At 39.7% G+C, this 22,522-nt stretch overlaps 1 protein-coding gene across 1 annotated transcript; it reads right to left on the minus strand.

Annotated features, from left to right (window-relative positions):
• Positions 1–12,013: 12,013 nt before the first annotated feature.
• LOC112763325 (uncharacterized) lies at positions 12,014–12,409 on the minus strand. Its single transcript, XM_025809025.1, has one exon. It carries the CDS (start codon positions 12,407–12,409, stop codon positions 12,014–12,016), a length of 396 nt encoding a protein of 131 aa, XP_025664810.1.
• Between the last annotated feature and the right edge of the window lie 10,113 nt (positions 12,410–22,522).

Raw genomic sequence — 22,522 nt, forward strand, 5'->3', positions numbered from 1 at the left:
GGTTTATCTTGTGCTTATTTTGAGGGATTTTATCATCTTTTCCCACATTTATTCAATGAAATAGCATGATTTTGTGTTCTCTTTCTAATATTGCTTCATGATGTAAAATATGCTTCTTTTGCCTTAAAATTTCCATATTTTGATCCTCTTTTATTACCATTCGATGCCGTGATATGTTTGTTGAGTGATTTTAGAGTTTGTAGGGCAAAAATGGTCTAGAAGAGAAGAAGAAAGCATGCACAAGTGGAAGGAACATGAAGAATTGGGCTTTGGAGAAATCAGCTTCGACGCGCACGCACACACCATGCGCACGCGTGGATGCAAGGAGTTGAGTGTGGCGCACGAAGAATGGCGCATCCGCGTGAATTGGCAAAAAATCTCCATCGACGTGCGCGCGTGAATGACGCGCACGCGTGGATCGCGAAAATTCAAGCGACGCGCACGCGTACATGATGCGTACACGTGACGAGCTGCATGTGACCTCATTAAAGGAAGTCGTGCCTGGCGATTTCTGAGGCTGGACAGGCCCAAATTGAAGCTGAATTTGCATGGAAAAGACCCAGGAACTCTAGGGGGAAGGGGGGATCATTCATTACACACTTAGACACAATTTTAGCTAGTTTTTGGGTTTTTGTACTTTTAGAGAGAAAAACCCTTACTCTCCTCTAAATCTAGTTTGCTTTTGATCTTCCATTGTTAAATTTTGAATTGGATCTTGTTGATTTGTAGTTTCGATTGCTTAATTTGAATTCCTTAGTATAGTTTTTCTTAGATCTTGTGTTAGATTTATGTTTTCTTGCCATTTCCTATTTTCTACCCATTGTTGTGAACCTTGTGGATCTTGAATTGTTAATGTTATATTGATGTTCTCCATGATTAATTGTGTTGTTTGAGTGATTTTCCATTGATAATTGTTAGTGGGTACTTTTTAATTTCAATTTAATTGCATTTTGAATAAGTCTCTTAGTAATGCTTACCATGTGTTTGATGAAATGTTTCCTTTGATTATGGAGTAGTTTTCTTTACTCTTGGCCTAGGCTAAGGAAATTGGGTAAACTTGAGTCATTAGGTCTAATGGATTTAGTGATTTGAGAATCCTTAGTGGTCAATTTGATAACCATTGACACTAACCTACTACTAAGATAATTGGTAGCTAGGTTGGGCCTTATGGATTGATGTTGATCAAGCCATTTAATATACTTTAAGTATAGAAGTAAACTTAATGAGTTTAGTTCCTCATAATTGTCAATATATGGTTATTAGACAAGGATAGTGATCCCCAAATTCCTATGCCTAGCCAAGAGTTGCTTTTATTATTCATATTTGAAACCCAAAAATTCCAATTGCTTTGTCTTAGTTATAGTTACTTGTTTAGTTTTAGAGTAAAATTATATTGGATGTTCTCTTATTAGTTTGGATTTGCTCATACCTTGCTTTGGTTACTTGAATTAGTTTCTTGCACCTTAAGATTTCTTGCTTGATAAGCCTCTTAGTTTAATTTCTTGCTCATGACTTGCAACCCCGGAATTCTAACTAATGCTGATGCACATGTTTGCCCATTACTTGTGAGACGATCCGAGGTTTGAATACTTCGATTACTTTTATTGGGGTTGAACTTGTGACAACCAATTCCTTAAAATTTGATTGAGAGTTATTAGTTGGTTTGGAACTATGCTTACAACGAAGTTCTTTTTCCATTGTGGAATTCTAGACCAACAATAATTCTTATATCAGTGAGACGCCATCTTTGCCATGCTTTCCATTAGGAACCAAGCTCGCAGTGAACTGGCTTTCTCTTCCCCCACCTCTACTTCTTCTCGATCTTGATGACACTCCATCGTATGCCATGGTACGAAGTCTTTCCTTTCTTTGTTCACCCAATAAACCTACTTCACCACTTTTGTGCAGTCGAAGAATTAGGGCTCAACAATTTGAAAGATTAGGGGAGGTGGTGAAACGGCATCGTATTGGTGTGTGGGGACTAATATGTCCTATTTCCAAAAGCTTAAAGCCACGTGTCATCTGATGTGAAGAATCTATACCGGTTTGGAATTCCATAAGATACTTCCGTTGTTAGTATAGTCCAAACTGATAATCAACTCTCGAATCAAATTTAGATGGAATTGGTTGTCACAAAGTTCAACCCCAATAAAAGTAACCGAAGTATTCAAATCTCGGGTCGTCTCACAAGGAATGGGCAAACATGTGCATCAACATTGGTTAGAATTCCGGGGTTGCAAGTTATGAGCAAGAAATTAAACTAAAAGACTTAACAAGCAAGAAATCTTAAAGTGCAAGAAACTAATTCAAGTAACTAAAGCAAGATATGAGCAATTCCAAACTACTAAGAGAATATTTAATGTAATCCTACTCTAAAACTAACAAGTAACTATAACTAAAATTAACCAATCGAAATTTTTGGTTTTCCAAGTATGAATAATAAAAGCAACTATTGGCTAGGCATGGGAATTGGGATCACCATCCTTGTCTAACTACCATATCATGACAATTATGAGGAACCAAACTCACTAAGTCTACCTCCAAGAGCTTTAAGTACGTAATGTTTACTCCTAAGCTTGAGGTACGTCAAGTGGCTTGATCAATCTCAACTCATAAGTCCCAATCCAACTACCAATTGACTTAGTAGTGGACTAGTGTCCATGGGTATCAACATGACCACTAAGGGTTCTCACATCACCAAACCAATTAGACTCAATGAGTCAAGTTTACCCAATTCTCTTAGCCTAGGCCAAGAGTAAAGAGAACTACTCCATAACTAAGGGAAACATTTCATCAAACACATGGTAAGCATCACTAAAGGACATATTCAAAATGAAATTAACAAGTACCCACTAACAATTATCAATGTAAATTCACTCAAACAACACAATTAATCATTCAAATCATCAATGTAACATTAACAATTCAAGATCTACAAGATTCACAAAATGGGTAGAAAATGACAATTGGCAAGAAAACATAAATCTAACACAAGATCTAAACAAAATTATACTTAAGTAATCAAAACTAGAAATCAACAAGATCTAATTCAGAATTCAACAAGGGAAGATCAAATCAAACTAGATCTAGAGAGGAACCAAGGTTTCTCTCCCTAGAAGAACAAAAACCAAAAACTAGCTAAAATTATGTCTAAGTGTGTAGTGAATGATCCCCCCCTCTTCCCCTACAATTCCTGGGTCATTTCCATGCAGAGCCAGCCTTCAATTGGGCCTTCAAGAGCCTCAAAAATCGCCAGCCACAATTTCATTAATGAGGTCATGTGCTGGGCGCGATGCGTACGCGCCAGGTGCGCGTGCGCGTCGATGGGCTTCTCAATCCACGCGGAAACGCAAGTTGCGTGCGCGTCGATGATGCTTTTTCCAATCCGCGCGAAAGCGCCAGCTGTGCGCGTCGATCCCCATTAGCACGCATCCACGCGTACGCGCCAGGTGCGCATGTGCGTCGATGCCTAGGCTCCAAAGCTTCAAAGCTTTCATGCTTCCTCACTTGTGCATGCTTCCTTTCCATATTCTAGACCAATCATGCCTTGTAAACTCTGAAATCACTTAACAAACGCGTTACGGCATCGAGTGGTAAGAGAAGAGATCAAAATATGGCAAATTCGGTTTAAATGAGCATGTTTTCAATCACAAGCCCAAACAAGGACGGAAACACAAAACCATGCAATTTATGTGGATAAGTGCGGAAAGTATTGATGAAATCCCCTCAAATCAACACAAGATAAACCACAAAATTAGGGTTTATCAAACATCCCCATACTTAAACCAAGCATGTCCTCATGCTAGAAATAAAAAGACCAAAGGACATAGGAAAAAGAGGGTTGTGAAATGCAACTAATGCAAATGCATCTATCTACTTGGTCAAGGGTGAATCTATCCTCCAAGAACATATGTGGATATATAGGGCTAAGCTGACATGAGAGTCCAAGAATCCTACCAATTCAAACGTCAAAATGAGGTGTGATAAACCCCAATTTTGTAGTTTATCTTGTGCTTAATTTGGGGGATTTTATCAACTTTTCTCACATTTATTCAATGAAATAGCATGGTTTTGTAATTCTCCCTAGATTTGTGCTTAAGTGTAAAAATATGCTTTTTAGGCCTTAAAATAGCTAAATTTAAGTCACTTTAATTCTATTCAATGCCTTGATATGTTTGTTGAGTGATTTCAGTTTCATAAGGCAAGTATTGGATGGAAGAAGTGAGGAGAAAAGCATGCAAAGTGGGAGAACTCATGAAGAAATAAAGGAACCGCAAAGCTGTCAAGCCCGACCTCTTCCCACTCAATCGACCATAACTTGAGCTACAAAGGTCCAAATGAGACAGTTCTAGTTGCATTAAAAAGCTAACATCCGAGGCTTCAAAATGATATAAAATTTGCCATAGTTGCCTGACGTATAGGGGCGCATATGTGCACATGACACGCACGCACCGATGGAGCAGCGTGGGTCCACTTTGGGCAACTCGTTGGGGGTGATTTCTAGCTCATTTTGGGCCCAATCCAACTCATTTCTGATGCTATTGAACCCAAGGATTGAGGGCGGAATGAACCAAGTAGTCATAGTTTAGTTTTTATTATGTTTTAGGGTAGAATTCTAGAGAGAGAGAGGCTCTCTCCTCTCTCTAGATTTAGGATAGAAATTAGGGTAAAGTTAGGTTAATCACTCTAAAATTTCACTTTCAATTCTTGTTTTAATTTCAATTACTCATTATATTTTAGTGTTCTATTGTCTTAATCTTCTTAGTTTCTCTTGTTAATTTCTTGTTTTGCTCTCTTTTATGTGGATGAACCATTGTTAGATCTTGATTTCTTTTAATGCAATTTTATGTTTCCATGTCTCTTTTATGTTGATCTTGATTGCTATTGTTGATTTCTTGCTTGTGGTAGTCCTGGGTTTCACTAATTCTAGCACTTTATGATGTTTACTTTTCTTGCACTCTAGGTGTTTGTTAAAACGCTTTCACTAGTTTTTGAGTAGCTTTCTTTGCTCTTGGCCTAGGCTAAGAGAATTGAGTGACCTTGAGTCATTGGGTCTCAATGATTTGGTGATTTGAGAACCCTTGGTGATCAATTTGATACTCATTGACACTAACCCACTACTAATCTAATTAGTAGATAGGTTGGGACTTATGGGTTGATGTGATCAAAGCCATTTGACGTACTTCAAGTCTAGGAGTAAATATTACGTACTTAAGGCTTTTGGAAGTAGACTTAATGAGCTTGGTCCCTCATAATTATCAATGTATGGTTTGTTGACAAGGATGGTGATCTCAATTACCTATGTCTAGCCAAGAGTATTTTTCCTTTATTTCATTAGTTTTTGTCATTTTACTTTCTTGTCATTTAATTTTTCTTGCCATATACTTTTCTTGCAAAAAAATATAAAATCAAACCCCTTGTATCCTCATAGCCAATAATTGACCACTTCATTGCAATTCCTTGTAGACGACTCAGAGTTTAAATACTTCGGTTAATTTTCATTTGGAGTTTGTACTTGTGACAACCTAAATTTTTGATTGGGAGGATTGTTTGTTGGTTTGGAGCTATGCTTACAACAAAGTTCTTATTTCTATAAGAGGAATTCTAGACCATCGAGCAAAATCTCATCAATCAAGGTGCACATAACTTGCGAGACGAACACTTGTGAAAGCCGGGAACAGGAAGTTGAGCATCGAACCCTTACCGGAAGTGTATCCACTCTATTCGCTCAAGTGTATAGGGTTCGCCACTCAATTCTCTCCCAATCATGCTTTCCAAGATTTGTCTTTCATCTAACAATCAACAATTATTTAATGCATGCATACAATTATCATGAGGTCTTATTTTCGGTTGTAATGGGGCTAGGGTAGGGGTAAGGATGCATGTATGGCTTAGTGAGCTTAGAATTTGTAACTTTGATTAGCTTAGACCCTCACCTAACATATACAACAACCTATGAAATTCTATCGCATAACCTAGCTACCCATTTATCCACTTTTTTACATGCTCATGTATTTCTCTTTAGTTCACCACCCACATGCATTGGTGATCATTGGCCTTGCCTTAGGGAAATTTGTCCCCTTTTTATTGTCTCTTTTTCTATGTTTTTGTTTCTTTTGTTTTTCTATTTCTTTTTCTTTACATTCTTCTTTTTCTTTCTTTTTGTTTTTTCTTTGCTTGTCCCTTTCTTCTTGGGGATTGTTATGTACAAGGGTGCCAATACATGTGGTCTAAACATTCAATACATAAGTATGTTCCTACTCCCAAAATTTTTTTCATTACAATTACAAAAACCTACCTTTATATCTACTCAAGTCCCCAAGTATTCCCTCCCACTTGAATAAAACACACCCTCACTCACCCAAGCCAATCAAGGATACAAATCCAGGGACATACATTATTTTTCACTTAGGGGGTGTTGATGTACTAAATTTAAGAACAAAAGGGTTTATCATGGGCTTAAAGTTGGTTAGCAATAGTAGATAAAGGGTTAAGGCTGTTTTGGGAAAGTGACTATTGAAATGATGGCCTCAATCATGTAAATGCATTCATACACAAAATAAAGAACATATAGAATCAGACAAAGCAAGGATTGCAATCATGGAAAGAGAACGTTTGCACATGAGAAGGAAAATAAGTGGTCATATGATGTGACCACGCCATTACGCTCAAATCTCACTAGCTTGTATTCTTAGCTCAACAATCATGTTTCAAAATACATCCTTCAAGCAAGTTTGTAACAAATTTTTTTTTAAAAAATTGGTGGGAAGCCCTAGAAACACATTTTCTCAGAAAAGGAAGTTATTACTTTGACCAAGTAACTCTACAGGAACTAACTATCACGCAAAGGGTATTCACAAGTAAGACTAACTATACATGCAATGTACTAACTAACTAAACATGCAATGTACTAACTAAGTAAACAAAAGATAAATCCATGGGTGTTGAAAGGAAGAGATTGTTACTCATGGAGATCGGTCGAACGACCTCGCCACACTTAGAATTTAGCACGGTCCTCCGTGCTACTAATAATGCGCAAAGGACGGTTGGGACCAGAACCCTCACTATCCCCTTCATTAGAGCTCCCGTTACTTGGGTTTGAGGTGGACGTGAATATTTCGGGATCCTCCATGCTAGGGGTAACACAATGCAAAAGCTTCTTGATGTAAGTGTACGCCGTTGGTTGCCCCGCTCATATCTATCAATCTTCTGGTGTAGATCTTCAATTCGTTGTAAGTATTTCCCACTTGGTTGCTAGTAGGATGAGTGGCTATGTCAAGGCTTGGGGTGTTCATAGGAAGCTGTAAGTATTTCCCACTTGGGACAACATTGCCCTTAGCCGAAATCATAGCCTTCGTGTCCATCGTTTCCCAAGGAATACCCGCAACAGCGACTAAATCAGATACCAATGCTAGAAATGGAAAATTACCCTGGACATAGACTTGGCCCATCATTTGCTTGATAAGAAGTGGAATGTTCACTGGTCTCTCCGTGAGAACACACCAAACAAGCAAGGTGAGGTCCGCCGTGAAGGACGACTTGTGGGTGCTAGGTAGCACATAGTGAGATAGGATCTGGGCCCAAGCTCTAGCTTCCACAGTGAGGTAACGTGCATTAATGCACTTGGGCCGCATCCGGAGTTGACCTTGTGTCCAAAATGTCTCTGGTTCAACAATGACTCAAAGAATCGAGTCCCAATCAAACCCAAACTCACTCCGCTGACGTAAGACCTCTTGGTAGCCATCCATTTCTCTTGGTACCGGTAGGACATTAAGCACTTGCTGAATAGCCTCTTCTGAAATCGGGACTTGCTTCCGGCTCACATATACCGATTGAAGAGAGGGGAGATGGTAGTTAGTGTAAAACTTTACCACCCACGAGAGGTTGACCTCTTGTAGTTTTCTCAGAAGAAACTCCCATCCTCATCGCTCAATGCAGGGCAGGATACAATGAGCAACCTTGTCCAGCGGGGCGAGTAGATGCTCGGAATGATAGTTCCTCTCAACCATGGCGGGGAACACAAGTTCACAGAAGCGGTTGGGGAACCTTGAAGAATCCCTTGCCGGTTTGCTCTTCTCTTTTTCATCAATAGGAGCGGATGCCTTTGCCTTCTGATGACATGTCATCATGTCATATTTTTCTATGCTTTTTCATACAAGAAATTGATGATTTGTGCTTAAATATTGCATTCTTTTGTGCTTAAATGGTATATTTCTTTGATCTTTTGATTTGATAAACTTTGTAGGAAATAAGAAGAAAAAGAAGCAAAAAAGCACAAAATAAGCTAAAAAGGAGAAAAAAAATTTTGGAGAACACTTTGAAGTTGGAGCACACTTTGATGCCTTAGGCCACGCTTTTAAAAGCATGGCCCATGACCACGAAGCCATGGCATGCGCTAATGCCTTATGCATGCATGAATTAATATCTAAGGCATGCATTTAATTGAGAATGAATTAAATGAATGCATGCTACGTTGGCTTAGTCATACTAGTATCATTGGCTTATTCATTAAATGAATAAATGCCACGGCTAATGAAAGTATGCATGCATTTAATCATTAATGCTAAGTGAGAATTAATGCATGCATGAAGCATTAAATCATTAATACCAAAATTGGCAATGGCATTACTTAAAGCATGCATTTCATTATTAAATTAAAGCCAATTGGCAAATGCTTTAACATTTATACATTGGCATTATTGATTAAAAGCATGAATGAACATTAGCGTTCATTAAAGAAAACGCTACGTGAATTAAATTGGAAGCCTAGCGTTTACTAAAGGGAGCGTCCCGTTCAAAAAAGCAAGCATTCTCGGGCAAGGCATCAAAGAAGAAAAGGCAAGCAAGGGGAGCAAGGGCGCTACGTTGACAATCAAAACGAAGCGCTCAACTACAAGGCACCAACGCTCAATTGAAGTGAGCGCTACGTTAACTCCTTCTACCTTTTTCGAGCATGGCTCAAAAGAAAAACAAGGCGCGGCACCCCCAAAGTGAAACAGCCAAGGTTCGAAGAGGGAAACCAAGGCATAAAAGTAGCGCTACGTTCTCTTCTCTTAACTGAGCGCTTTGGCATAAAAAGAGGAGCAACCAAGGCTCGAAAGGGGGGACCTCACACCAAGTATAGCGATACGTTGCATCTTCCAACTGGGCACTGAGGAGTTGCAACCACGCAAGGGAAGCATGACAAGGCATGTAGCGCTACGTTGATAATCCTCACTGAGCGCTCCACTGGAGCTAGGACCCATGGACCATTTTCAATCAAGTGCCATCTTGGATCCAATTCTTCATAGACCCAAGTCACCAAATTCATCCGGATCCACTCTCATTCAAATCCAAAGCAAGCAAAGCCCATATCATCACTCAAAGGCACAAGAACAAGATAGATTAGGAATTTCATTTAATTTGTATATTTGATTTTGATTTCAATTTCAATTTCATTTTTATTTTGTAAAGCCTATATAAAGGCATCATTTCCATTTCATTAAGAAGGCTGGCTCTGCTTGAGAGTATTAGGAGTAGGGTAGAATAAAAACTCCTCTTTGAAACACTTATAATTTTTCTGCATTTTTGGTAATTCAATTTAGCTTATGCAAATTTCAGTTTCTGATAATCTTCTTCTGCAAGTTTCCCTTTTCTGCAATTTCACAATTCAATTTACATTGAGCTTGATTTTAATCTTCTGTTCTCATTGCTTTCTATTCCCATTGCTTCCAATTTACTTTCATGCAATTTAAATCTTCCTGTTCCTCTGTATTTTACATTTGATGTTTGCTGTGAGCTTGATTTATATTTCCTGCAGGTTTACATTTTCTGCAATTGCTCTAAGTTACTGATTTACTACTTTCATTTAACTTTCCAGCACCCAGCCCCCTTTACATTTTATGCAATTTACTTTTCTTGTCATTTAAGATTTTTCCAATTTACATTCCTTCCTCTTTACGTTTCTGCTCATTTACTTTCTGCAACTTTAAATTTCTTGTCATTTACATTCTGTTATCCAATTCTCATTCAATTCACTAATGTTAGCTTGACTAGACTAATCACTCACTAAAGTTACTTGATCCATCAATCCCTGTGGGATCGACCTCACTCTAAGTGAGTTTTACTACATGATGCAACCCGGTACACTTGCCGGTGAGTTTTGGTGTGAAAATCTTATTTTCACCCATCACCTTCTTAGATAAGGGTTTAGCTCTTAGTGTAGGGTGTGCCTTGGAGGTTGACTTTTGGGGTGCACTCTTTGTGGCCGGTTTCCTTGGTGCTTTCTCCTTGCCTTTCTTGGTGGCCATCCTGAAAAAGGAAGAGGAAAGGGAAAACATTAAAACCAAAAGAATCATCTCAAAGAAAACAACATGCAAGTGAGAAGTAATGCCCAAAAGAAATTGTGCATCAGAACAACTATAGAGGCATGGGTCACAACACTTAGCATGGGATACAAGAGTGAGTAAAGCATGTAATATGGCATGAGAAGAGTAATCTCAAGCATCCATAACAAAGAGAAAGTCATGTTTAATGAGTATCTAATTGGCAAGCATAAAGCAAAGTGGACTCAATGCACTTAGAAGAGAGCAAGTGAATGAGGAGGAAGCACCAAATTGAAGGTGTATGACCAAAATAAACCAAAATGGCATTCGTGCATTTCCTCAAACACTTGACGTGCAGTTATCAAGCAATGAGAAAATATGAGATACTCAATCAATTAGAGCCCCAAAATGAAATATCAATCATCAACACAACATCACCTACTTACAAAGATAATGAAAGATAACAAGAAGATCTATCAAAGCAAATTAAAAACTCAAGTCCAACATCAATGGAAAAACAAGAAAAAGAAAAAGTAAACAAGCAAAAATCAAGTAGTATAATCATGCAACTAAAAGAGAAAATAAGAGAATCAACAAAAAGAAACATGTAACTAAAAGAAGAGAATATGAAAAGAGAGCAAGAGATGAGATGTAGAAGAAGTAAATCCTTGAGAGGGGAAAAAGAACAAGGTGGAGTTTTTGTGAAAAATGAGAAGGAGAGAGGAGAGATGTAGTGCCACCGGAGGTGGTGGTGGTCACCGGTAAGTGGCCGGAGACAATGGTGGTGGAGTATGGGAGAAGAAGAAGGGAGAAGAGGTTATGGAAGAAAGAAGAAAGAGAAGTAGAAAAGAGATGAGAAAAAGAAAGAAGTAGCAGGGCGCGCCAGTCTTAAAACTTGGTTGCGCGATTGACGCGCGCGCAAACAGTGTGCTTGCGCGTCGATGAGGGTTGAGCGAGGGACGCGTACGCGTCAAGGGCGCGTACGCGTGAAGGAAGTTGTGCCCCTGGCACAGAGTTGGCACGAAGTAGGCCTAACTCTCTGGTTTTTGTACCAGAGTTGGCATGCAGCACAGGCGACGCGGACGCGCACAGTACGCGTACGCGTGCTTGATGAAGGTGGCGACCGATGCGGACACGTCATGTACGCTTGCGCGTCAGGTCGCGGGCACAGAATAGGCACAACTTTGGCACAACTCTCTGATTTTTGTACCAAAGAGTTCAGAATGCACACCCGACGCGCGTGTGCACAGTGCGCTTGCGTGTCGATGGCGAAGTTTCAAGGGGCGCGCAAGCGTCACGCACGCTTGCGCGTGGGATGCCTGGCACGAAGTCGGCACCAAGTGGGCATAACTCTCTGGTTTTTGTACCAGGAGTGTGAGATACAACACCGATGCGCGCGCACAACACGCTCGCGCGCGGATGCCCCCCGTTTTTTTTAACAACATAGAGAAAAATGCAATTCAACACATTCTTGGCATGCAATTAGCTAGATAGGTTGAGAAAACACTCACAAAATCATACGACACTCAAGATAAAGTATTTCCTCAACACAACTAATACAACAAAATTTTCCAAGATTGATAGAATCCTAATGAATATCACAACATTCAAACAAACTCAACAAAACCTACTATGTCAAAACATATCGTGGTGGGGTGTCTCCCACCTAGCACTTTTATTTTACGTCATTAAGTTGGACGTTCCTGAGCTTACGCTTCTTCTTCTTTTGGTGCATCCTCCAGTAGGAGCACTTCCACTTCTCTTGGTGACTTGTAACCATGGTACTTCTTCACTCTATGTCCAATCACTTTGAAAGTTGTGTCACTTTGAGGGTCAAACAATTCTACTACTCCATAGGACTTTATCTCTTTCACCTTGAAGGGTCCTTCCCATCTAGAACAGAGCTTGCTAGGCATGAATCTAAGCCTCGAATTATGGAGGAGAACCTCATCACCTTCTTGAAAATCCTTCCTTCGGATATGGTGATCATGAAAGGCCTTAGTCTTTTCCTTGTAGATCCGGGCATTCTCATATGCCTCCATCCTCAGGCATTCAAGCTCCTCTAGTTGCAATTTTCTAGCTATACCCGCCTTGGTGAAATCCATGTTACACTGCTTTACCGCTCAATAGGCTTTATGCTCAATTTCCACCGGAAGGTGGCATGCCTTACCATAGATAATCTGTAAGGGACTCATCCCCAACGGAGTCTTGTAGGCCGTCCTATACGCCCATAGTGCATCTCCTAACCGGAAGCTCCAATCCTTCCTTTGTGGATTTACCACTTTCTCCAAAATTCGCTTAATCTCCCGGTTGGACACCTCCGCTTGTCCGTTGGTTTGGGGGAGATAAGCAGTAGCAACCTTATGCAATATCCCATAGCGCTTGAGTGGTGCCTCTACTTTCCTGTTACAAAAGTGGGATCCTTGGTCGCTCACGATTGCTCGTGGCGACCCATAACGGCATACAATATTATTCCTAATAAAAGAAATCACGGTATTGGTGTCATCAAGACGAGTAGGTATTGCTTCTACCCACTTTGACACGTAGTAAACTGCTAACAGAATATGTAGATACCCACTTGAGTTGGGAAATGGTCCCATAAAGTCTATGCCCCATACATCAAATATCTCACAGAATAATATCGGTTGTTGAGGCATTTCATCCCTTTGGGACGTATTTCCCGACTTCTGACACTGATGGCACGACACACAGAATCGGTTAGCATCCTTGAATAAGGTTGGCCACCAGAATCCAAAATCCAACACCTTTTTAGCTGTCCGTTGTGGGCCAAAGTGGCCGCCACACTCGGACGAATGGCAAGCTTCAAGAATGGGTTGGATTTCAGATTCGGGACACATCTTCGAATTACTTGGTCCACTCCCCTCTTCCACAAGTGAGGGTCATCCCAAATGTAGTATTTGAAATCACTCCTCAACTTGTCCCGTTGGTGTTTAAAAAAGTTAGGAGGGAAGATCTTAGCAACCAAGTAGTTCACCATTGGTGCAAACCAAGGAAAGCTATCCGACACAGCATGCAAACTATCCAATGGGAATGAGTCATCAATCAGAAGTGGGTCATATTTTAAGTTCTCAAGGCGGCTTAAATGATCCGCAACCAAATTTTGGGACCCACTTCGATCCCTAATCTCAATGTCGAACTCTTGCAAGAGCAAGATCCAACGTATGAGCCTAGGTTTTGACTCATTCTTTGTTAATAAGTACTTTAAAGCTGCTTGATCCGTGTATACCACTATCTTGGACCCTAGCAATTAAGATCTGAATTTATCTAAAGCATGAACAATAGCTAGGAGTTCCTTTTCTGTAGTGGTATAGTTGGATTGTGCCGCATCCAATGTTTTAGAATAATAAGTAATGACATAAGGGAGTTTACCATCACGCTGTGCAAGCGCAACACCTACAACATGGTTTGACGCATCGCACATTATCTCGAATGGCTGCGTCCAGTTGGGGCCTCGCACAATTGGTGCCGTGGTAAGAACTCTCCTTAACTCCTCAAATGCACTCACACATGCACTGTCAAACTCAAAGTCCACATCTTTTTGGAGTAGGCGCAACAATGGCAAAGCAATCTTGCTGAAAATCCTTAATAAAGTGCCTGTAAAATCCTGCATATCCTAAAAACAAGTGGACCTCCCTCAAAAATGTGGGGTGAGGTAAAGTGGTGATAACATTGACCTTGGCCGGGTCTATAGAAATGCCTTCATTAGATACTACATGTCCTAACACTATACCTTGTCTTACCATGAAATGACATTTTTCGAAATTCAAGACAAGGTTAGTGTCAACACATCTAACTAAGACTTTGGCCAAGTTCTCTAAGCAACAATCAAAAGAAGTTCCATAAACACTGAAGTCATCCATAAAGACTTCCAGACAATTCTCCATCAGATCGGAAAAGACACTGGTCATACACCGCTGAAAAATAGCAGGTGCATTGCATAGTCTGATGAGCGGATATTTTATACACTTTTTGGGGTTAATTTCAGGTAGTTTTTAGTATGTTTTAATTGGATTTTAGTATATTTTCATTAGTTTCTAGGCAAAATTCATATTTCTGGACTTTACTATGAGTTTGTGTGTTTTTCTGTAATTTCAAGTATTTTCTGGCTGAAATTGAGGGAGCTGAGCAAAAATCTTATTCAGGCTGAAAAAGAACTGCTGATGCTGTTGGATTCTGACCTCTCTGCACTCGAAATGGATTTTCTAGAGCTACAGAAGTCCAATTGGCGCGCTCTCAATTGCGTTGGAAAGTAGACATCCAGGACTTTCCTGCAATATATAATAGTCCATACTTTGCTCAAGGATAGATGATGTCAACTGGCGTTCAACGCCAGTTCCATGTTGTAGTCTGGCGTTAAACTCCAGAAACAGGTTACAACCTGGCGTTTAACTCCAGAAACAGCCTAGGCACGTGTAAAGCTTAAGTCTCAGCCCCAGCACACACCAAGTGGGCCCCAGAAGTGGATTTCTGCACCATCTATCTTAGTTTATTCATTTTCTGTAAACCTAGGTTACTAGTTTAGTATTTAAACAACTTTTAGAGATTTATTTTGCATCTCATGACATTTTAGATCTGAACTTTGTACTCTTTGACGGCATGAGTCTCTAAAATCCATTGTTGGGGGTAAGGAGCTCTGCTGTGTCTCGATGAATTAATACAATTACTTCTGTTTTCCATTCAAACACGCTTGTTTCTATCTAAGATATTTATTCGCACTTCAATATGATGAATGTGATAATCCGTGACACTCATCACCATTCTCAACCTATGAATGCGTGCCTAACAACCACCTCTGTTCTACATTAGATTGAATAAGTATCTCTTGGGTTCTTTAATCAGAATTTTGTGGTATAAGCTAGAATCCATTGGCAGCATTCTTGAGAATTCGGAAAGTCTAAACCTTGTCTGTGGTATTCTGAGTAGGATTCAAGGATTGAATGACTGTGACGAGCTTCAAACTCACACAGGTTGGGCGTAGTGACAGATGCAAAAGGACCAATGGATCCTATTCCAGCATGAGTGAGAATCGACAGATGATTAGCCGGGCGGTGACAGCGCACCTGGACCATTTTCACTAAGAGGACGGATGGTAGCCATTGACAACGGTGATCCACCATCATACAGCTTGCCATAGGAGGAACCTTGCGTGCGTGAAGAAGAAGACAGGGGGAAAGCAGAGATTCAGAAGACAAAGCATCTCTAAAACTCCAACATATTCTCCATTACTGTAGAACAAGTATTTATTTCATGCTCTTTTATTTCTCGCAATTCAAATTGATAAATATAATTTATATCCTGACTAAGAGTTACAAAATAACCATAGATTACTTCAAGCCAACAATCTCCGTGGGATTCGACCCTTACTCACGTAAGGTATTACTTGGACGACTCAGTGCACTTGCTGGTTAGTTGTACGAGTTGTGAAAAGTGTGATTCACAATTTGTGCACCAAGTTTTTGGCGCCGTTGCCGGGGATTGTTCGAGTTTGGACAACTGACGGTTTATTTTGTTGCTTAGATCAGGAAAAATTTTTCTTTTTGGTTTAGAGTCTTCTATTATTGTTTTTGGTCAAAATTTTGAAATCCTTATTTTATTTTTCTAAATTATTTTCAGAAATTTTTTTTAACCAGTAACTTCATGATTTAGTCTTTTGTTGAGTTTAGTTTTATAATTTAAGTTTGGTGTCAATTGCATGATTTTATTTTTCTTCCAATTTTTCGAATTATATGTTCTTAGTTCTTTCTTAATCTTCAAGTTGTTCTTGTGTATTTTCCTTGTTTGATCTTTAGTTTTTCTTGTTTTGTATTTTTTCTTGTTTTTCTTGTGCGTTTTCAAAATTATCAGTATTCAAAAAAAAATTTAAAAATAAAATATTTTTATACATTAAATACCTTTGCTAAAACACTTTAAATTTATAGCTCAATTGGCTAGAGCGTTGTGCTTATGTTCTTGGTAATTGGCTATCTCCTTTTTAAAAACTTCTTTAAAAATAATTTTTCTTTGATTAAATCTTGTGCCAAACTTTAAGTTTGGTGTTTTCTTGTTAACTTTGCTTTAGTTTTCGAAAATTTTATTGTGATTTTCTAAAAAAAAAAAATTTAAGTTTGGTGTTTTTTCTTCATGTTCTTGTTGTTCTTGTGAGTCTTCAAGGTGTTCTTGAGTTTTCCTTGTGTCTTGATCTTAAAATTTTTAAGTTTGGTGTTTCTTGGTGTTTTTCCTCCAAAATTTTCGAAAATAAGGAACAGTAGATCAAAAAATTTTAAGTCTTGTGCCATTTTATTGTTTTTCTCTTTCCTCATTAAATTCAAAAATATCATTTCTCTCTATTTTAAAGTGAATTTTCGAAAATTACTTTTAAAATTCAGATTTTTATTTCAAAATTTAAAATCTTTTTCAAAAATCATATCCAAAATTTTTCAAATCTTCTTAATTAAGTAATTATTTTAGTCTTAATTTTTTTGTTCTTAATTTTCGAATTCTATATTTAGTTTCAAACTATTTTATTCTCTTTTCTTTTATTATTTATTTATTCATTCCCTTTTTACAAAAAAAAAATAATAATAAAAATATATTCTATTTGCTATTCATATCAATTCCCTTTTCTCCATCATGGATCTAAGTGGAAATAAACAGTCCAGAAGGACTCTGGGGTCATATGCCAACCCCACTACTGCTTCATATGGGAGTAGTATCTGTATACCCTCCATTGGAGTCAGTAGCTTTGAGTTGAATCCTCAGCTTATTATTATGGTGCAGCAAAGTTGCCAGTATTCCGGTCTTCCACAAGAAGAACCTACAGAGTTTCTGGTACAGTTTTTATAGATTGCTGACACAGTACATGATAAGGAAGTAAATCAAGATGTCTATAGATTATTACTATTTCCATTTGCTGTAAAAGACCAAGCTAAGAGATGGTTAAATAACCAACCTAAGGCTAGCATAAGGACATGGAAACAGCTGTCAGAAAAATTCCTGAATCAATACTTCCCTCCAAAACGGATGACACAGCTAAGACTGGACATCCAAGGCTTTAAACAAGGAGATAATAAATCTCTTTATGATGCCTGGGAGAGATATAGAGAGATGCTAAGAAAATGCCCCTCTGAAATGTTTTCAGAGTGGGTGCAGTTAGACATCTTCTATTATGGGCTTATAGAGAAAGCTCAAATTTCTCTAGATCACTCAGCTGGTGGATCTATACACATGAGAAAGACAATTGAAGAGACTCAAGAGCTTATTGATACAGTTGCCAGAAATCAGCATCTGTACCTAAGCAGTGAATCTTCCATGAAAGAAGAGGCTAAAATAGTAACTGCTGAACTCAGTCCTGCAGAACAAATTACTGAATTCAATCAGTAATTAAACTTTCTAACAAAACAGCTGGCCGAATTCAAGGAGATACTACAAGACACAAGAATAGCTAATCTGAATATGGAAGTACAGTTGAAGCAAACATAACAGTAGTTATCAAAACAAATAACGAAAGAGTGCCAAGCAATTCAATTAAGAAGTGGAAAAACATTAAATACCTCACTTCAAGGCAGCAGGTAGCCAAGAAATGAACAACCTGCTATCCAAAATCCCTCTGAGGACAGTAAGAGCCCAGAGAGGAATAACTCTGGCGTTCAAACGCCAGAAACAAGCAAGGATTTGGCGTCAAACGCCCAATGGAAGCTCAGTTCTGGCGTTCAAACGCCAGGAACAAGTAAGGAGTTGGCGTCCAACGCCACTCCAGCTTCTATACCTGGCATTCAAATGCCAGTGAGGGATCAGACACACACAAATGCTGATAACAACCCCTCTAAAAAGGCTTCTCCAACCACCTCTGTAGGAAATAAACCTGCAGCAACTAAGGTTGAGGAATATAAAGCCAAGATACCTTATCCTCAAAAACTCCGCCAAAAGGAGCAGGATAAGCAATTTGCTCGCTTTGCAGATTATCTCAGGACTCTTGAAATAAAGGTTCCATTTGCAGAGGCACTTGAGCAAATACCTTCTTATGCCAAGTTCATGAAGGAGATCTTAAGTCATAAGAAGGATTGGAGAGAAACTGAAAGAGTTCTCCTTACTGAAGAATGCAGTGCAGTCATCTTGAAAAGCTTTCCAGAAAAGTTTAAAGATCTCGGAAGCTTTCTAATACCATGCATATTAGAGGGTAATTGCACCAAGACAGCTTTATGTGATCTTGGGGAAAGCATCAACCTAATACCTGCATCCACTATCAGAAAGCTTGGTTTAACTGAAGAAGTTAAACCAACCTGGATATGTCTCCAACTTGCTGATGGCTCCATTAAATACCCATCAGGTGTGATTGAGGACATGATTGTCAGGGTTGGGCCATTCGCCTTTCCCACTGACTTTGTGGTGCTGAAAACGGAGGAGCACAAGAGTGCTACTCTCATTCTAGGAAGACCTTTCCTAGCAACTGGACGAACTCTCATTGATGTCCAAAAGGGGGAAGTAACCCTGAGAGTCAATGAGGATGAGTTTAAGTTGAATGCTGTCAAGGCCATGTAGCATCCAGACACACCAAAAGACTGCATGAAAGTTGATCTCATTGACTCTTTGGTAGAGGAGGTCAACATGGCTGAGAGTCTCGAATCAGAGCTGGAAGACATCTTTAAAGATGTTCAGCCTGATTTGGAGGGTTCAGAGGAATTAAAAGAGCCTCTGAGACTTCCTCAGGAAGAGGAGAAACCTCCTAAACCCGAGCTCAAGCCATTACCACCATCCCTGAAATATGCATTTCTGGGAGAAGGTGACACTTTTCCAGTGATCATAAGCTCTGCTTTAAACCCACTGGAAGAAGAAGCACTAATTCAAGTGCTAAGGACACACAAGATAGCTCTTGGGTGGTCCATAAGTGACCTTAAGGGCATAAGCCCAGCTAGATGCATGCACAAAATCCTATTGGAGGATGATGCTAAGCCAGTGGTTCAACCACAGAGGCGGCTAAATCTAGTCATGAAGGAAGTGGTACAGAAAGAGGTCACCAAATTACTGGAGGCTGGGATTATTTATCCTATTTCTGATAGCCCCTGGGTGAGCCCTGTTCAAGTTGTTCCCAAGAAGGGAGGCATGACAGTGGTTCATAATGAAAAAAATGAACTGGTTCCTACAAGAACAGTTACAGGGTGGCGCATGTGTATTGACTACAGAAGGCTCAACACAGCCATCAGAAAGGATCATTTTCCTTTACCATTCATAGACCAGATGCTAGAGAGACTAGCAGGTCATGAATATTACTGCTTTTTGGATGGCTATTCAGGTTACAACCAAATTGCAGTAGATCCTCAGGACCAAGAGAAAACAGCATTCACATGTCCTTCTGGAGTATTTGCTTACAGAAGAATGCCTTTTGGTCTGTGTAATGCACCTGCAATCTTTCAGATGTGCATGCTCTCTATCTTCTCTGATATGTTAGAGAAATTTTTGGAAGTCTTCATGGATGACTTTTCAGTATTTGGAGACTCATTCAGCTCCTGCCTTGACCTTTTAGCACTTGTTCTGAAAAGATGCCAAGAGACCAACCTAGTTTTAAACTGGGAAAAATGTCACTTTATGGTGACTGAAAGAATTGTCCTTGGGCATAAAATTTCAAACAAGGGGATAGAGGTGGATCAAGCTAAAGTGGAAGTAATTGAAAAATTACCACCACCTGCTAATGTTAAGGCAATCAGAAGCTTTCTGGGGCATGCATGATTCTACAGGAGGTTTATAAAGGATTTTTCAAAAATTGCAAAACCCCTAAGCAATCTGCTAGCTGCTGACACGCCATTTGTGTTTGACACAGAGTGTCTGCAAGCGTTTGAGACTCTGAAAGCTAAGCTGGTCACAGCACCAGTTATTTCTGCACCAGACTGGACTTTACCATTTGAATTAATGTGTGATGCCAGTGACCACGCGCCATTGGTGCAGTACTGGGGCAGAGGCATGACAAGCTTCTGCATGTCATTTATTATGCTAGCCGTGTTTTAAATGATGCCCAGAAAAATTACACAACCACAGAAAAAGAATTGCTTGCAGTGGTTTATTCCATTGACAAGTTTAGATCATACTTAGTAGGATCAAAAGTGATTGTGTACACTGACCATGCTGCTCTTAAATATCTACTCACAAAGCAGGATTCAAAACCCAGGCTCATAAGATGGGTGTTGCTTCTACAAGAGTTTGATATAGAAATAAGAGACAGAAAAGGGACAGAGAACCAAGTGGCTGATCATCTGTCCCGGATAGAACCAGTAGAAGGGGAGTTTCCCCCCTCTATTGAGATATCTAAGACCTTTCCGGATGAGCATTTGTTTGCCATTCAGGAAACACCATGGTTTGCAGATATTGCAAACTATAAAGCTGCAAGGTTCATACCCAAGGAGTACAGCAGGCAACAAAAGAAAAAATTAATTACTGATGCAAAGTACTACTTGTGGGATGAACCCTATCTCTTTAAGAGATGTGCAGACAGAATAATCCGTAGGTGTGTGCCTAGAGAAGAAGCACAGAGGATCTTATGGCATTGCCATGGATCACAATATAGAGGCCATTTCGGAGGTGAGCGAACAGCCACCAAGGTCCTCCAATGTGGCTTCTACTGGCCTACATTCTATAGGGATTCCCGAGAGTTTGTATGTAACTGTGACAGTTACCAAAGAGCTGGTAATCTGCCTCATGGTTATGCCATACCTCAACAGGAAATCTTGGAGATTGAGTTGTTTGATGTATGGGAAATTGACTTCATGGGACCTTTCCCACCATCATACTCAAACACTTATATTCTGGTGGCAGTCGACTATGTATCAAAATGGGTAGAGGCCGTTGCCACACCCACCAATGATACTAAAACAGTGCTGAAGTTCCTCCAGAAACATATCTTCAGCAGGTTTGGTGTCCCTAGAGTACTAATCAGTGATGGGGGCACTCACTTCTGCAACAAACAGCTTTACTCTGCCATGGTCCGGTATGGGATTTGCCACAAGGTGGCGACTCCATATCATCCACAGACAAATGGGCAAGCTGAAGTTTCTAATAGAGAACTAAAAAAAATCCTAGAACGGACTGTAAGTACCCGTAGAAAGGATTGGGCAAGAAGCTTGGATGATGCTCTGTGGGCTTACATAACAGCATTCAAGACTCCTATAGGGACCTCTCCATACCAACTTGTGTATAGTAAGGCCTGTCATCTGCCCATAGAACTGGAACATAAGGCCTACTGGGCAACCAGATTTCTAAACTTTGATGCCAAATTAACTGGAGAAAAAAGATTGCTCCAGCTGAATGAGCTAGAGGAATTCAGACTCGCTGCTTTCGAAAATGCCAAGTTTTATAAAGAGAAATAAAAAAGGTGGCATGACAGAAAGCTGTCATCTAGAGTCTTTGAACCAGGAGAAAAGGTTCTGTTGTTTAACTCCAGGCTCAGGCTATTCTCCGGGAAACTGAAATCCCGGTGGAGGGGACCATATTTGATTACAAGTGTATCACCATATGGTTATGTGGAGCTTCAAGACATTGATTCTGATAAGAAGTTCATTATTAATGGACAGAGAATCAAGCACTATCTTGAAGGCAATGTTGAGCAAGAGTGCTCAAGCCTGAGGTTAGATTAAAAGCTCAGCAAAGGTCCAGCTAAAGACAATAAAGAAGCGCTTGCTGGGAGGCAACCCAGCCATTAGTAAAACATTTTTCTGTTATTTTATTTTATTTTATTCCTCATTTTATTTATATGAGCTTAATATTAACAAAGTAAAGAATCAATTGCATAAGTCCACAGGGTTACAGAAGAATTCAGAGCACAAAACAGGAAAAAGGAGCTTATTGGCAAGAAAACGCCAGTAAGAAACACAACTGGGCGTTAAATGCCCAAAAGAAGCATCTATTGGGCGTTTAACGCCAGTAAAGATAGCCATCTGGGCGTTTAACGCCAGAAAGAAGCAACTTCTGGGCGTTTAACGCCAGATTTACAGCATCCTGGGCGTTTAGAAAAACGCCCAGTGACAAAGGGGCTTCTGGCGTTTAACGCCAGCTAGAAGCAACAGCTGGGCGTTAAACGCCCAAACCAAGTAGCAACTGGGCGTTAAACGCCCAAAACATGCAGAAGTTGGGCGTTTAACGCCAGGATTGTGGGGAGTAAGCAATTTCGTTTTCAATTCAAATTTTTTCCATTTTTTATGTTTCAATTCATGATTTCTTGCACAAACATGTTA

Source organism: Arachis hypogaea, chromosome 17 (assembly GCF_003086295.3).
Source record: "Arachis hypogaea cultivar Tifrunner chromosome 17, arahy.Tifrunner.gnm2.J5K5, whole genome shotgun sequence".
Taxonomy (NCBI): domain Eukaryota; kingdom Viridiplantae; phylum Streptophyta; class Magnoliopsida; order Fabales; family Fabaceae; genus Arachis; species Arachis hypogaea.

Bases quoted from the DNA above. Each gene is read 5' to 3' on its own strand.
- LOC112763325 (XM_025809025.1), bottom strand. From the start codon at position 12,409: ATGGATTTCACCAAGGCGGGTATAGCTAGAAAATTGCAACTAGAGGAG.